The sequence below is a fragment of the Mobula birostris genome, chromosome 16 (genome assembly GCF_030028105.1).
Source record: "Mobula birostris isolate sMobBir1 chromosome 16, sMobBir1.hap1, whole genome shotgun sequence".
In the NCBI taxonomy this organism is placed as follows: domain Eukaryota; kingdom Metazoa; phylum Chordata; class Chondrichthyes; order Myliobatiformes; family Myliobatidae; genus Mobula; species Mobula birostris.
Window position 1 is genome coordinate 5,052,185 of NC_092385.1, and position 16,884 is coordinate 5,069,068.

The following is a 16,884-nucleotide window of genomic DNA, read 5'->3' on the forward strand; positions in this document are numbered from 1 at the left end:
TACTTTTGTCCCTTATTTGGGAGTGAGAAAGTTAGCAACCCTAATTGTAAAAGACATGTTGAGGTGAGTTTAACCCTACTTGAACACCCCCCACCCAACCGGGTCAGCCAGTCCGCAAGAATATTGTCAATATTAAACCGGTCGGCAGTGCAAAAAAGGTTGGGGACCCCTGGTTTACAGTGACAATGATTTGGTTCAATTCTTGCCGATGTTTGTAAAGAATTCATAGGTTCTCTCTGTGACTGAGTGAGTTTCCGCTAGGTGCTCTGGTTTCCACATTCCAAAGATGTACGGGTTAGGATAAGTAAATTGTGGGCATGCTCTATTGGCGCCTGAAGCATGGTGACACCTGAAGGTTGCTCCCACCACATCCTTGGACTGTGTTGACCGTTGATGTATTTCACTCTGTGTTTCAAACGGCCAAACTCTATGTTTTATAACCCGAAAGCATCACCACTCAGCACAAAGACAGCTTATAAAACCATTGAATGGTTCCCAAGTACGGTAAGTTGGACTCTTTCCCTCACAATCTACCTCATTATGATCTTGCACCTTATTATCTACCTGCACTGCACTTTCTCTTTAACTGTAACACTCTATTCTGCATTCTGTTATTGTTTTCCCTTCTACTACCTCAGTGCAATGTTGTAATGAACTGATCTGAATATAAGACAAGGTTTTCACTGTAGCTTGGTACTTGTAACAATTAGACACCAATTAGATTTAGTAACAACAAACACAAGAGATCCTGCAGATGCTAGAAATCTTGAGCATCACACAGAAAAAGATGAATGGCCTTGATAGAGTGCATGCGGAGAGGATGTTTCCTATGGTGGGAGAGTTTAAGACCAGAATAGAGAGGCACCTTTTTAGAACAAGAGATCAGGAGGAATTCTTTAGCCAGAGAGTGGTGAATCTGTGGAATTCTTTGCCAGGCAGCTGTGGAGGCCAAATGCTTATGTATATTTAAGGCAAAGGTTGATAGGTTCTTGATCAGTCAGGGCATGAATGCATACAGGGGGAAGGCAGGAGCCTGGAGCTGAGAGGAAAATTGGATCAGCCATGATGAAATGGTGGAGCAGACTCAATGGGCCAAATGGCCTAATTCTGCTTCAGTATCTTATGGTCTATGGTCTTAAAATGCTGGAGGAACTCAGTGTCAGTCAGTGTCCACGGAGAGGAAAAATCAGTCGATGTTTCAGGTCATCAGGACTGGAAATAGAGAAGGCAGAAGCCAAAATAAAAAGGTGGGGATGAAGCATCAAGCTGGCAGGCGGTAGTTGGGCCTGAAGAAGGGTCTTGGCCTGAAATGTCAACTGATTGCTCTTTCCTATAGACGCTGCCTGGCCTGCTGAGTTCCTCCAGCATTTTGTTTGTGTTGCAGGCGAGAGGCGAGGGGGAATGTGGTTGGGTGGAGGAGGGGAGATGATGTGAGAAGCTGAGAACTGATGGGTAGAAGAGGCAAAGGGCTGAAGATGAACAAATCTGACAGGAGAGGACCATGGGAGCAAGGGAACCAGAGGGAGATGAAATGGGGAGGTAAGGAGAAGTGTTGAGAGGGGAGATGGAATGGGAAATGGAAAAAGAGAGGAGGGGGAAGGGTAAAATTACCAGAAGATGGAGAAATCCACGTTCATACCGTCAGGCTACCCAGAAGGAATATGAGGTGTTGCTCCTCCAACCTGAGTGTTGCCTCATCATGGCAGTAGAGGAAGTCAAGGGCGGACATGAATGCGGAACCCAGAAAGTCCCTCCTGGTGAAGCAGAGTTTAAGGGAACTCCCTGAAGGGCCTCCTCTGCCCTAAAGAAACCCAGAACAGATTGAGTGGCCTCTTTGCCGAGCATCTGTTTTTAGTGTGTACTCTGTGCATTGGCCACTGTAAGTCCAACGGACATTGTCCACATGTGACTCCACTACTCTGGCTCATTGGCTCTTAATGGCTGTCACGAATGTCTATCATCACCCACAGCCCAATTACAAACTAGGAAAAACTAACATTCCACCATCCAGACTGCAGATGCTGTGTGAGGAACCATAAATCCATAAGACATAGAGTCATAGAGCACTACAGCACAGAAATAGGCCCTTTGGCCCATCTAGTCCATGCCAAACTGTTATCCTGCCTATTCCCATTGACCTGCACCCAGATCATAGCCCTCTATACTCCATCCACCCATGTACCTATCCAAATTTCTCTTGCATCCACAACTTGCTCTGACAGCTTGTGGTGGATGCGGGTTTGATTTCATCATCTCAGTGCCTCCAGTCTTGGTGTCACCTGCAAATTTGCTGATCCAGTTTACCATCTTATCGTCCAGATCATTGGTATAGATGACAAGCAACAACAGACTTAACACCAATCGCCGCGGTACTCCACTAGTCACAGGAGCAGATTTAGACCATTTGGCCCATCGAGTCTGTCCCCCATTCGATCATGGCTGATTACTTTTTCCTCTCAACCCCATTCTCCCCATAACATTTGACACTCTTATTAATCAAGAACTACCAATCTTCACTTTAAATATACCCAATGACTTGCCTTTTGGTTTATTTGGCAATGGATTCACCACGCTCTGGCTAAAGAAATTCTTCCTCATTTCTGTTCTAAAGAACGCCCTTCTATTGCCCTTTCTGGGGCATTCCCCCATTCTATGATGATATTGAGAGGATCTAGAAGGCAGGTGTGGCAAGGTGACACTGGCTAGGATGCTAAAGCTTGGTCGATGCCCCATTCCTTACCCAGGACATAAATCTCCCGATTGAGGACAGCGGTACTGAAGCGATATTTGGAGAAACGCATGGGTCCGCATTCTGTCCACTTGTCCCTCCTTGGGTCATAGCGGAACATTCTGTTGCTGAGCCAATCAGGTTCATCGTCAGGGAGGTCCATCTGCAGAGCAGAAAGCACGGCAAGGTGGAAGCCCGAAGGGGCTAGCGTCACAGGAAGGCTCACCAAACCGCTAACCAACGCGGATCGCCCGTCCCGCGAGCATAACTAAACACACTCATCAGTGTCATGCAGAAGATGCTGGAAGGAACTCAGTGGGCCAGGCAACATCTGTGGAGATATCTACAAGGCCACTCTCAGGTTGGAGGAGCAACACCTCATATTCTAATGGCATGAGAACCGATTTCTATAACTCCTAGTTATTTCTTCCCCCCTCCATCTTCTCTTTTCTTCTGTTCTCCGTTCTGGCTCCCCTCATTCCCCTTCTCTTCTCCTCACCTGTGGTTCACCTCCCCCTGACGCCCCTCCTCCTTTCCTTTCTCCCATGGTCCACTCACCTTCCCTATCAGAATCATTCTCTTTCAGTCCTTAACTTCTTTCACCCATCACCTCCCAGCATCCTACTTCACCCTCTCCCCAACTCACCTAACTTCCCCCTCACCTGATCTCACCTATCACTTGCTACCTTGAATTTCTTCCCACTCCTCAACTTCATATTCTAGCTTTTTATTCCTTTCTTTCCAGTCCTGTTGAAGGGCCTCAGCCTGAAACAGCGACTGTTTATTCCCCTCCATAGATGCTGTCTGACCTGCTGAATCTCTTGTGTTTGTAATCAGTGGAGGGAAATGGCCATTTGATGTTATGGGTTAAGGCCCTTCATCTGAGTGGAAAATAGAGGGTAGGGATGGCCATTGTAAACAGGTGGAGGGAAAAGGTGAAGCCAAACTCAAAGTTGAGTTTGTCATCTGCGAAAGTCCATGTGGGTACAGGTGCCATGAAAAACCTCCAGCAGCATCAATAGTACAGAGCATCAGAGCAGGGGCCGAGTGTATGGTCATGCACTTTGGAAGGACAAATAAAGAATTAGACTACTTTCTGGGAAAATTCTGAAAGCAGAAGTGCAAAGGGACTTGGGAGACCTCGTGCAGTATTTCCTGAAGTTTAACTTGCAGGTTGAGTCAGTGGTAAGGAAGGCAAATGCAATGTTAGCATTCATTTCGAGAGGACTAGAATATAAAAGCAAGGCTGTAATGCTGGGACTTTTTAAGGCGGTGGTCAGACCACATTTGTTATATACTGAGCAGTTTTGGGCTCCTTATCTAAGAAAGAATGGGCTGGCATTGGAGAGAGAGTCCAGAGGAGGTTCGCAAGAATTATCCTGGGAGTGAAAGGGTTAACATTTGAGGAGTGTAGAGGGCTCTGGGCCTGTACTCACTGGAGTTTAGAAGGATGAGGGTGGATCTCATTGCGATCTACTGATTATTGAAAGGCCTAGACATGGAGAGAAAGTTCCCTGCAGAGGGAGAATCAATGACCAGAGGGCACAGTCTCAAAATACAAGGATGTTCCTTTAGACCAAAAATGAAGATGAATTTCTTTAGCCAGAGGGTGATGAAACCGTGGAATTCACTGCTACAGTTGGCTGTGGAGGCCAAGTCATTGGGTATATTTAATAGGTTCTTAATTAGTCAGGGCATCAAAGGTTATGGGGAGAAGGCAGGAGAATGGTGTTGAGAAGTAAAATAGATCAACCATGATGGAATGGTGAAGCAGATTTGATGGGCTGAATGGCCTAATTCTGCTCCTATGTCTTATGGTCTTAAGGTTTACAAAGGGATATGTGGATCTGGGTGAGGCAGATGGAGGACATTACTATTTTCACTCTTTCTTCCTCTACCCTTCCCTCCTCCTCCTCATACTTGTACTTTTCCTCCATCTTTCAGTTCCGATATCTCAACATTTGAGACCCTTGATGCAGTTAACAGTCCCGATGCAGGGTTTTAACCCAACGTGTCAACAATCCCTTTCTCCTCGGCAGATGCTCCTTCACTATCTGAGTTCCTTCAGCAGGTCATTGATAGCTCCTGGTAAAATCACAGCATGCAAAGACATTCAGCATATCCATATCGGCCCAGACAGCTCCCAGACAGCAGGGAAGAACCTGTGCCTAAACTGGTGATAACCTTCTAAGAAAATTCTTTCATGTGTCATGGTAATTTTGAACAGATATTATCATTCATTAATGAATTAGTAACAATAATTATTTCTCTTCAAGAAAAGGATAAGTCTTATTGCTTTCCAAAGTTCAAAGTTTAAAGTAAATTTATTACCAAAGTACATATAGTACAGTGCAAAAGTCTTACACATACACACACACACACACACACACAGCTAGGAATCCTAAGACTTTTGTACAGTACTGTAGTAATTTTATGTATTGCACTGTACTGCTGTCACAAAAAAAAAACAGACTTCATGACATATGAGTGATGATAAACCTGACTCTGATATGGGTCTCTACTGCGGACTGAGAATGGAAAGGGGGCAGGGAGAGGGGAATCATGGTTGGGAAAACGGGAAGGGAGAAGGGAGGGTGGGGGAAGCATCATAGAGACATTCTGTAATGATCAATAAACTAGTTCCTTAGAATCAAATGACCTTGCCTAGTGTCTCAGGGCTGGATGCGTCTGCACACGCGCCACCCCCACCCCTGGCATCCCTTCTCTGCCACCTGTCCCACACCCCTCCTGCGGTCCTCCACCCTCACCACTCTCAACATCCTTTGCTCCTGCCAGATTTACGCTTCACGTGGACAGACAGAAGTCAAAGGGCCTGTACTGTACTGTAATGGTCTATGCTCTATGTACATACAGTACTGTGCAAAGTCTTAGGTATACATAAATAGCTAGGATACCTAAGACTTTTGCACAGTGCTGTATTTGTCAACGTGGAGCACTTCCCTGCTCCCTTCCCACCCTCAGTCCATGGGTGACCCAAATCAGAATCAGGTTTATCATCACTCACATACATCATGAAATTCTTTATTTGCGACAGCAGTTCAGAGCAATACATAAAATTACTACAGTACTATGCAAAGGTCTTAGGCACACTAGCTATACATATATATGCTTAAAACTTTTGCACAGGACTGTATATGTCACCGTATACAATTTTCTTGCAGGTATAGTCACTAAATAGAAGAAAAGGAAATAATAATAATAAAAAATAAATAAGCATGTCTTCATTGGTTTACTACTAATAAAGCACAACAAGGTCAGATTGAAATAAATGCAGCACGAAACGTGTAATTACCATTAACAACCAACACACTTGAGGGTGTGCTGCGGGCAGCCCGCAAGTGCGCCACACATTCTGGCGCCTACACAGCATGCCTGCGATGCTCAGCGAGACAACACAGAACACAACAAGCAACAACATTTCTCCCCATCACCTGCCCATCCATGCACATTCACAGTCCTCTAACCTCAAGATAGACTGCTTTGGGCTCCAGCATCCAGTGAACTAGTTCAAAAATTACAACCTGTTAAGCAATGATTATTATTTGAGGAATCGAGGGGCAGCACTGCATGCTGTGTGCCGGCAAAATGATTGCATCTGCCAACTTGGGCACGCGTGCCATAGGTTCGCCACCTTGTGTATTTGCATGCACAGCTCTGCAAGTAACTTAACCTGGGGTGTCCATCCTCCCATCACATAGATCTGGTTGCCCACGGTGACCGTTCCGTGACATGCCAAAGGCAAGGGTAACGGTGCAACGCTCCTCCACTGGCCTGTCTCCAGGATGCACTTGTCCACGCAGTTTGTGATCATGTACCTATTCTTCAACTTCATCTGGCCTCCGATGAGGTACAGATTGCCCTGGACTGTGCCCACACTGTAGAGCTCTCGGAAGGGAGCAGTGCAAAGCTTCTCCCAGTACTGGTTTCCACGAACATGGTACCTGAATGGTGTGCAATAGACGATTGTTAACAGTAATTCCTAAAATAGTTAACCCTGTTCACTTGACTAATTACTCCACCATAGGTACCAGCCTCTGCAGCATCGAAGACGCCTTAAAATGGTGGCATCCATCATTAAGGACTCCGATCACCTAGGACATGCCCTCTTCTCATTAGTACTAAGGAGCAGGTACAGGAGCCTGAAGATATGGACTCATAGCTTCAGGAACAGCGTCTTTCCTTCCACCATCAGATTTCTGAACGGTCTGAAAATAATGAATTCTATTGCACCAATTGGCCTCTTTTTGCATAAACCAATAAGTAGTATTTATATATAATTACTATACTAAAATATATTTTATATTATACATATAGTGTCATTTTATGTACATACAATCAGTCTATGTATATAAGCTAATCTTATGAAAATACAGTTCAACCCGCTGCTCCGTAAGGTTTACTTGTCTCTGCGCTGAACATAGGCCTAACGGAAGGCCTTCTAGATCACCTGCAGTGATGAACTGGCTTCATGGCTGTGGAGTCACTTTCATGAATTTCAGTTCAAAACACGACTTTGCCTACTTTTATTGTTTGCCTGATTTGTTTTTTGTTTCTCTATACATTGTGTTTGTCGTTCTTTTTTTACGGGTTCTGTTGGGTTTCTTTGTTTTGTGGCTGCCTGTAATGAGACGAATCTCAAGGTTGTATACAGTATACATACTTTGATAATAAATGTACCTTGAACTCAACAGTTACTTGTACATTATGATTTATAGGATTGTTTTTATATTTATATGTATTGCATTTTCTAATTGTGTCGCTTGTGCTTTTTTTTTTAAAAGCTGTATGAGATTGGGAAAACAATCATTCGGTTTTCCTTTACACTCCTGTACTGAAGCAAGGCAATAGACAGTCTTGAATCTTGAGTATATTTCTTGCTGTGATTTCTAGTATATTTTTGCACTGTACTGCATAGCTGCCACAAAACAACAAATTTAACAACATACGTCAGCGATAATAAACCTGATTCTGATTCTCATTCTGAATTCTGGCGATGAGACAATTATTCCACCATTAGCAATTGAAGGAATTGTTATAAAATGCTCGTGGATCTCAGCAGGTCAGGCAGCATCTACGCAGGAAAATGAATAGTTGGCATTTCAAACTGATTCTCTTCACAGATCCAGAAATCCATCAAGAGTCATAGAGCACCACAGCACAGAAGTAGGCCTTTCTGCCCATCTAGTTTGATCTGCCTAGGACCATCTACCTGCACCCGGACCATATCACTCAAACCCCTCCCATCCATGTACATACTCAAACTAACCTGAACTTGTGTGCAGTTCAGCCAGCCCAGCTCCAGGAAGGATGTGATTAAGCCAGACAGGCTGCAGAAAGGATTCATGAGGATGTTGTCTGGACTGGAGAGCTTGAGTTAAAAGGAGATCTGAATACTCTGAGGCGGCTTTCCCAAAAGCCAAGGAGGCTTAGGGGTGACCTTATAGGAGTTTATAAAATCATTTTAGATTCCTGGGGGGGGGTCTAAAACTAAAGGACACGAGTTCAGGGTGAGAAGGGAAAGAAATAAAGAGGATCTGAAAGGCAGGTTTTCCACACAAAGACCGGTGCGTGTGTGCAATGAGGAAGTGGTAGAGATGGGTACAATTACAGTGTTTAATAATCATGGGAGGAAAGGGTTAGTCATAGTCATACTTTATTGATCCCGGGGGAAATTGGTTTTCATTACAGTTGCACCATAAATAATAAATAGTAATAAAACCATAAATAGTTAAATAGTAATACGTAAATTATGCCAGGAAATAAGTCCAGGACCAGCCTATTGGCTCAGGGTGTCTGACCCTCCAAGGGAGGAGTTGTAAAGTTTGATAGCCACAGGCAGGAATGACTTCCTATGACGCTCCGTGTTACATCTCGGTGGAATGAGTCTCTGGCTGAATGTACTCCTGTGCCCAACCAGTCCATTATGTAGTGGATGGGAGACATTGTCCCAGATGGCATGCAACTTGGACAGCATCCACTTTTCAGACACCACCGTCAGAGAGTCCAGTTCCATCCCCACAACATCACTGGCCTTACGAATGAGTTTGTTGATTCTGTTGGTGTCTGCTACCCTCAGCCTGCTGCCCCAGCACACAACAGCAAACATGATAGCACTGGCCACCACAAACTCGTAGAACATCCTCAGCACCGTCCGGCAGATGTTAAAGGACCTCAGTCTCCTCAGGAAATAGAGACGGTTCTGCCCCTTCTTGTAGACAGCCTCAGTGTTCTTCGACCAGTCCAGTTTATTGTCAATTCGTATCCCTAGATATTTGTAAATACCTGGAATTCTAGGAAAATGAACTGCTCAGGAGATCATTGAGACCCAAATATTGGACCCAGAAACAGTCTACAACTCTTGATGCCTATGGCACACTCGTAACATCATCCAATGATTTCATTCCTCGGAACATAGAAGACTGAGAAGAGATTTGATGGAGGTATACAAACTTATGAGGGGTATAGATAGGGTAAATGCAAGCTGGCATTTTCCACTGAGGTTGGGTGAGACTGCAACCAAAGGTCATGGGTTAAGGGTGAAAGGTGAAAGGTTTAAGGGGAACAGGAGGGAAAACTTTTACACCCAGAAGAAGTGAGAGTGTGGAATGAGCTGCCAGCACAAGTAGTGCATGTGAGCTTGATTTCAATGTTTAAGGGAGGTTTAGATAGGTACATAGATGGTAGGGGTATGGAGGGCTATGGTCCTGGTGTAGGTTAATGGGAGTAGGCATGTTAAATGGTTCAACATGGACTAGATGGGCCAAGGGGCCTGTTTCTGTGCTGTACTTTTCTATGAATCTATGACTGTAAAGACCCATCCCATCCCAGACACTGTCTGTTCAATCTCCTGCCATCTGGTAGGAGATGGAGAAACACCTTTAGCCAAGACAGTAAGACTGAAAAACAGCTTCTTCCCGGGGGCTGTTGTGCAGCTGAATAATGCTACACCCCGGCTTGTCAATGGCGTTTGAGTGTTAAGGACTATCAAAGTCACTTGTATGTAAATATGGGATTTTTAAGCCATACCGCATGCATTGTAAATATCTGTTTTGCTCGGACTGGAGTAGCACCAGAATCTCATTGTCCAGAGCAATGACAGTAAAGTTCTATTTCATTCTATTCTATTTATGGGCCAGATGAAGGCAAATGGGACTAGTACGTTAGCATGGGCTAGATGGGCCGAAGATCCTGTTTCTATACTGCATACCTCTATGAATTGAACAACCATTTTAGTTAGGCTCCTCCACCCTTCTCTATCTATTACCTCAGTCACCGCACTGTGAACACTTTAAACCACTTTTTATAAAGTTGTTCACATTGTAAATACATGCTGGTATTTATGTATTTATGCACATTTTATTCCATATTCCATAGCTCCTTGAGAGGTCGAGAAGGTGGTTAAGAAGGCTTGTGGAATACTTGCTTTTATTAGTCGAGGCATTGAGTTCAAAAGTCCAGAGGTTATGTTGCAACTTTATAAAACTCTGGTTAGGCCACTCTGGAGTATTGCGTACAGTTGTGGTCGCCCCACTATAAGGAAGGATGTTGAGGCTTTGAAGAGGGTGCAGAAGAGCCTTACCAGGATACCGACTGCTTTAGAGGGCATGTGCTATCGCGAGAGGCTGGATAAAGTCTGGAGTGGCGGAGGCTGAGGGGCGATCTGATAAAGATTTGTAAGATTCTGAGAGGAATAGGTAGAGTCAGCAAGGTATCTGTTTCCCAGGGTAGAAATGTCTAAAACCAGAGGGCATGCATTGAAGGTGAGAGGGGGTAGGTTCAAGGGGGGGTTGTAAGAGTTGAGTTTTTTGCTGTGGTGGATGCCCAGTATGGTGGTAGAGGTAAATACATTAGAGGCTTTTAAGAGACGTTTAGATAGGCACAGGAATATGAGGAAGGTGGAGAGATATGGACATTGTGTAGGTAGGAGGGGTTAGTTTTGGGGGCTTTGATTTACTTTTCAGCTGGTCCAGCACAATATTGTGGGCCGAAGGGCCTGTTCCTGTGCTGTACTGTTCCCTATTCTATGTTCATACTTTAATCTCTAACATTATGTGACGAAATGAAAGAAGTCTTGAACAGTTTCCTCAGTGTGAACAACAGAGAAACAGGTCCTTTAGCCCAGTGGTGCACGACGGTGCTTGTTCTCCACACAGCTCTTGTTCCACCCAACCTGTCAGTATAATCTTTCTCCCTCGTGTTTACCCAGCTTCCCTTTAAATGATTCCATCTGCTCAATCTCTTCCCGACCATGGAAGCATAAACATTTCCTCCCAAATTCCATCCTAAATTCATTACGTGACCCATAGGTCCACGGTATGTCAGTCACTGCCTGTGGATTCTACCATAAGCAGAATCAGATCTATTTTTACGCTGACAAAACCACTCTGAATTTTAAAGACTTCTCACAGGGCGATTACTCAGCCTTCCTTTTCCCGACCCCCAGCTGAATAAATCTTTCCAAGTAATCACAGACGCTCAGGTTTGGTGCAATGTTAGGTTTAATTTGTGCCTTCTCCACTGCCTCCATGTATCGTACACAATAAGAATAAAACTGTCTCCAGCAGTGGTCCAGAGGACATGCATACAGATTTTCTTTAGCTTTGTAATCATATTCCTTTGGAAATTGATCAAGATGTGTCTGAAGATATACGGTGTACAACCCATGTTCTCAATATTATTCATTGCTTATTTATTTTTATAACTATTGTATTTGCACAGCTTATTCTCTTTGGCACATTGCTTGCTCGTCTATCTTTGTGTGTAGTTTTCATGGCTTCTATTGCATTTCTTTACATCAGCTGTGAATGCCCACAAGAAAATGAAAATCAGAGTAGCATAAGGTAACACATAGTGCACTGTACGTAATTTGATCGTTTCAGGCTGATGAGGCTCGTCAGCTGCAATTGGGAGCTCAACTAGGAGAAGGAAAATTCTGATCTCAAACCTCTGCTGCCTAGTGGCTATACCCACTCATGGGGAAGGCTCAGGGAGTAAACCCAGAGGGGAAAATCTGGAGTTGGGAGTCCCCAAGGCAGTCCAATGTTGAGTTGACTGCCGATTGGCAACTCCTGCGACGCGGCTGGTGCCAAAGCATAACCGTCTCTGCCGTCTCTTTGGATTCATCAGAGGCATGGAGAGGAATCTGACAGGAGTGGAGACTGGACAATAAGAGAGAGGGAAGGAGGGGGGGACCCAGGGGAAGGCGATAGGCAGGTGAGAAGTAGTACGAGGCCAGAGTGGGGAATAGAGGAAGAAGGGAGGGGTTAGAATTTTTTTTAAACCAAAAGGAGAAATCAATATTCATGCCATCAGGTTGGAGGCTACTCAGACGGAATACAAGGTGTTACTCCTCCACTCTCCTCCATCACGGCACAAGAGGAGATCATGGACCGACATTTGGAACAGGAATGGGAATCAGGAATGAAAATGTTTGGCCACCGGGAAGTTCCACTTTCAGCGGATGGAGCGGAGGTGTTTTTTTCTTATTGCATTCTTTAACATATATTACTTCTTTTAATGATGCAGCTGTTTCAGTTCAGCGTGACCCCGATGACCCTCAACAATTCTCACAGATGCACCAGAGAGAGCATCCTATAGAGCTTGGTACAGCAACCGCTCTGCCTGTGACTACAAGAAACTGCAGAGAGTTGTGAACTCAGCTTGGCGTATCACAGGAACCAGCCTCCCCTCCACGGACTCTTCTCACTGCCTTAGTAAGACAGCCAGCAATTAGAAATGAACACAATTCAGAGGATTCAAACAATGATTCCCCTTCCTACTTTTTCCCCTCATCTTTTTCTCTCCAGTCCTGATGAAAGGTCTCAGCCCAAAATGCCAGCTGTACTCTTTGTCACAGATGCTGCCTGGCTGCCAAGTTCCTCCAGCATTTTGTGTAGGTTGCCTGGATTTCCAGCACCTGCAGATTTTCTCATTTGTCAAAAGATTCAAAGTACATTTTTTATCAATGTCTTTACGCAGTATACAACCTTGAGATTCGTCTTCTCCACAGGCAGCCACAAAACAAGGAAAACCATGGAACCCGTTCAAAGAAAAACATCAACCCCCCCCTTGCACAGAAAACAGATTGCACAAACAGCAACAAGAAAGGCGAGTGAAAACACAGAATATAAAACTCAAAATTGAGAGTCTGTATTCCGTTCAGCACAGTGTTCATTACTTGCAGGCTGACCCGATTCAAAGTGGCCCAAAAGAGCAGCAGGAACTACAGTCTGATCCACAAACCAGAGACCCAGAACTTCGGTAGCATCCTCCAACACCGAGGCAGGGAGAGACTATTTGAATGCAGGGACCTTCCCAAGGGAGCAGTGAGCAAGACAGAGAGAGAGAGGCACCATCGCATGCAGCCACCTCCCTCGGGCAGCAGCGACCGAAAGGCTGGTGGACGTCGCTGAACCCTAGCCCGCCTCGATGTTTTCAATCTCCCTCGATCATTTAGCCGGGGAGATCAGCGAGAGATGGGGTCGATCCTGGGCTCACGTCCCACCTCTGAGCTTTTCGGCCTCGAGGCCACTCGTCTCCCAGAAACTTCTCAGAGACAGCAAAGTACCAGATCGCTCAAACGGCCCGAAAACACCTCCCCCAAACTGTAGCTCTCAGGCCCCAACAGAACCAGAACCACTTTTAAAAGAAAAAGAAGACATGAAAAAAGTGAATAGAAAGAGTTTTGTGGACCATCTGGAGAATGTTGCCTATGGTAACCATATAGCCATACAACAATTATAGCACGGAAACAGGCCATCTCGGCCCTTCTAGTCCATGCCAAACTCTTACCCTATCCTAGTCCCACCGACCTGCACTCAGCCCATAACCCTCCATTCCTTTCCTGTCCATATATCTATCCAATTTAACTTTAAACGACAACATAGAACCTGCCTCAACCACTTCTGCTGGAAGCTCATTCCACACAGCTACCACTCTCTGAGTAAAGAAGTTCCCCCTCATATTACCCCTAAACTTTTGTCCTCTAACTCTCAACCCATGTCCTCTTGTTTGAACCTTCCCCACTCTCAATGGAAAAAGCCTATCCACGTCAACTCTATCTATCCCCCTCATAATTTTAAACACCTCTATCAAGTCCCCTCTCAACCTTCTACGCTCCAAAGAATAAAGACCTAACTTGTTCAACCTTTCTCTGTAACTTAGGAGATGAAACTCAGGCAACATTTTAGTAAACCTCCTCTGTACTCTCAATTTTATTGACATCTTTCCTATAATTCGGTGACCAGAACTGTACACAATACCCCAGATTTGGCCTTACCAAAGTCTTATACAAATTCAACATTACATCACAACTCCTATACTCAATGCTCTGATTAATAAAGGCCAGCAAACCTTTAATGGTAGCGTAGTTCTTCTTCCAGGTACTCAAGCGTGACCTAACCAGTTTTACGTCCCAAGTTTTATATTCAACAACTGAAACACGCTCATTGGTAGAAAAATATGAGGGGCACAGATGGGGTTAATGGTAGGAAATCAGAATGATGGAGAGCAGGTTCAAGGGATATTCTACATTATCATCTGTTCTATGCCAAGATTCATTCCGTCCTCTCCACCGCCCATCACACCTCCACAACTACCTAGGAAGCCTATAGCATAAATTTCTCCTTAATTCAAGACAATACATTCAGAAAATGTTACGTGTAAAGATGCACACAGTTGCAGAAATAATCTTGGGATTAAAGTTTAAAGATTAGCTTTATTTGTCACATGCACAGTAAACTGTGTCATTCGCGTCAATGACCAACACTGAGGAAGTGCTGGGGGCACCAAGCACCAGACAGTGGCCAGGAACGGGTGGTTCCTGCAGCCGGAAATGTTTTTCCAGCAACAAATGTGTAGCATCCTAGTTACTGGTACTGAGCCAACCTAGAGCCTGGAAAAAATTCACTTGCTCCTGACAGCTTCCTCAAGTGGATCTCATAGAACGTAGGACAATAAATAGATTAGAGATTAAAGATACGGTGAAATGTCGACGATTGTGTTGGGGGCAGCCCGCAAGGGTCTTCATGCTTCCGGCACCAACATAGCATGCTCACAACTTGCTAACATTACGTCTTTGGAATGTGGACGAAACCCACGTGGTCACTTTTAGAGCAGCAGGGTGGGGCAGTGGTTAGCGTGATGCTTCTCAGTGACCGTGACTGTGATCAGGGTTCAATTCACAATGGCGTGTTATGTTGAAGTTGTGTACGACATTGGTGAGGCCTAATTTGGAGTACTGTGTGCAGTTTTGGCCACCTACCTACCGGAAAAATGTAAATAAGGTTGAAAGACTGCAGAGAAAATTTACAAGGATGCTGCAGGTTTAGAGAATCTGAGTTATAAGGAAAGACTGAATAGGTTAGGACTTTATTCCTTAGAATGTAGAAAATTGAGGGGAGATTTGATAGAGGGGTACAAAATCATGAGGGGTATAGAGAGCGTAAGTGCAAGCAGGCTTCTTTCAGCAGGCTGGCTATCATTACAGAGGTCATGGATTAAAGGTGAAAGGTGAAAAGTTTAAGGGGAACGTGAGGGGAAACTTCTTCACTCTGAAACAGAGTGGTGAGAATGTGGAATGAGCTGCCAGCGTAAGTAATGAACGTGAGCTTGATTTCAATGTTTAAGAGAAGTTTGGATAGATACATGGATGATAGGGGTATGGAGGGCTTGGTCCCAGTACAGGTCGATGGGAGCAGGCAGTTTAAGTGGCTCGGGATGTACTAGAAGGGCCGAAGGGCCAGTTTCGGTGCTGTACTTTTCTATGACACTGTGTTTAATTTCCACCACAATGTCTCACCTCAGGATAATAGAGGAACAAATTTTTATCCACTCCTTCGTGCAGTCCCTTCACCTGATATCCGGGTGGCTCTTTACTCAGCTACCTCCCCGGTAAAGAAATCCTCCACGGTACTCACCTCACTATCTCCACGTCCTTCGTCTTCTGCCTTGATAGTTTCGCCGCTCCAGCTTCACCGGTCAAGATAATGTCGTTACTCTCTGTCACAACTCCACTGGAGACGTACCCCAAAGTTTCACCGTATCTTGGTGACACAATGTAATAAGACTTCTTGGTTTTAGGAGCATAGCAGTAGTTGGCCTCGGTATAACTGCGATGCCTTGACTTTATCCCTTGGCCATTGACACCAATGCAGAGGAGGCAATCAGTGCTCTCCATCCCATAGCGAAGACTGAGTTGTGGCTGCTGCTCTGCCTTGTGAATGGTTTCTATAGCAACCTGAATCATGTTATAGCATTCCACGTTGCTGAGAAGGACTGTGTTTCTTTTAAGGGTCTCCCTCAAGAAGGTCGGACTTACGAGCACCAACCTTACCTGCTTCAGGAGTTCCACGAGGTGTCCCACCCGTGACCTCCGGTCATGATTAACCCATCGAAGAACCAAATCCAAGATGGTCTCCTCACGCGAAATGTTGAGATCATCAGAGCAGATTAAGGGCAGCAGCTGATGCTCCTCTATGTCTAGAACTTCCTCCTGCAGACACACCTCTGCGAAGTGCCGATGAAGGTATTTACTTGCCTGCTCAGACAGTTCTTCAGCTCCCAGTTGCTTTGCAAAGTAATAAACCCCGAGGCAGTTTGAGGCATCCATATGATCCAACATGTACTTCTGGCAGGCCAGGAAAATGGCTTCCATTTGGAGGAAGTATGCCATAGTGGCCACTCCTTGGACGTTGGAGTTGGTGAGGCACAGATCAGAACTGTACATGTAGTTTAGGATGGTAGCCACACTCTCTGGCTGCACGTCGTGCAGCGTGACTTCCCTCTGGCCGCACTCTGCCAGGCCGCAGGTGAACATCGCCTTGAAGTATGGGCTGAACGTGGCTAGCAGGAGCCGATGGCACGGGAACCTGGACCCTTGCGTCACAAGCACCACATCGGTCAACTCATCGGCGTCTTTCATTCTGTTGATGCGATGAAGCAGCTCCAAGCTGTGTTTGACCTTAACACTGTTCTCAATGTCCATCACAGCTGCCATCTTTGCCTTCTCTGTTTAAATTTGGCTTTCTAACCAATTGGTGATACTTACAATCACTGTTATTATACGAGTTTCATGGCACCACAGTTTGTAACACCCATGAAGCCTAATCTTCATTGCCTGTAAACAGAAAAAAAGA

At 45.0% G+C, this 16,884-nt stretch overlaps 1 protein-coding gene across 2 annotated transcripts in view; it reads right to left on the reverse strand.

Annotated features, from left to right (window-relative positions):
• The window catches only part of kbtbd12 (kelch repeat and BTB (POZ) domain containing 12), a 64,654-nt gene that overhangs the window by 20,714 nt on the left and 27,056 nt on the right, over positions 1-16,884 (reverse strand). For both annotated transcript variants that reach the window (XM_072280248.1, XM_072280247.1), the window contains exons 2-4: positions 15,667-16,865; positions 6,420-6,690; positions 2,741-2,891 (exon numbers count right to left, since the gene is read on the reverse strand). In XM_072280248.1, the coding sequence (XP_072136349.1) occupies positions 2,741-2,891; positions 6,420-6,690; positions 15,667-16,745 (1,501 nt within the window). In that variant the 5' untranslated portion in view covers positions 16,746-16,865. The remainder of the gene's footprint in view (positions 1-2,740; positions 2,892-6,419; positions 6,691-15,666; positions 16,866-16,884) is intronic.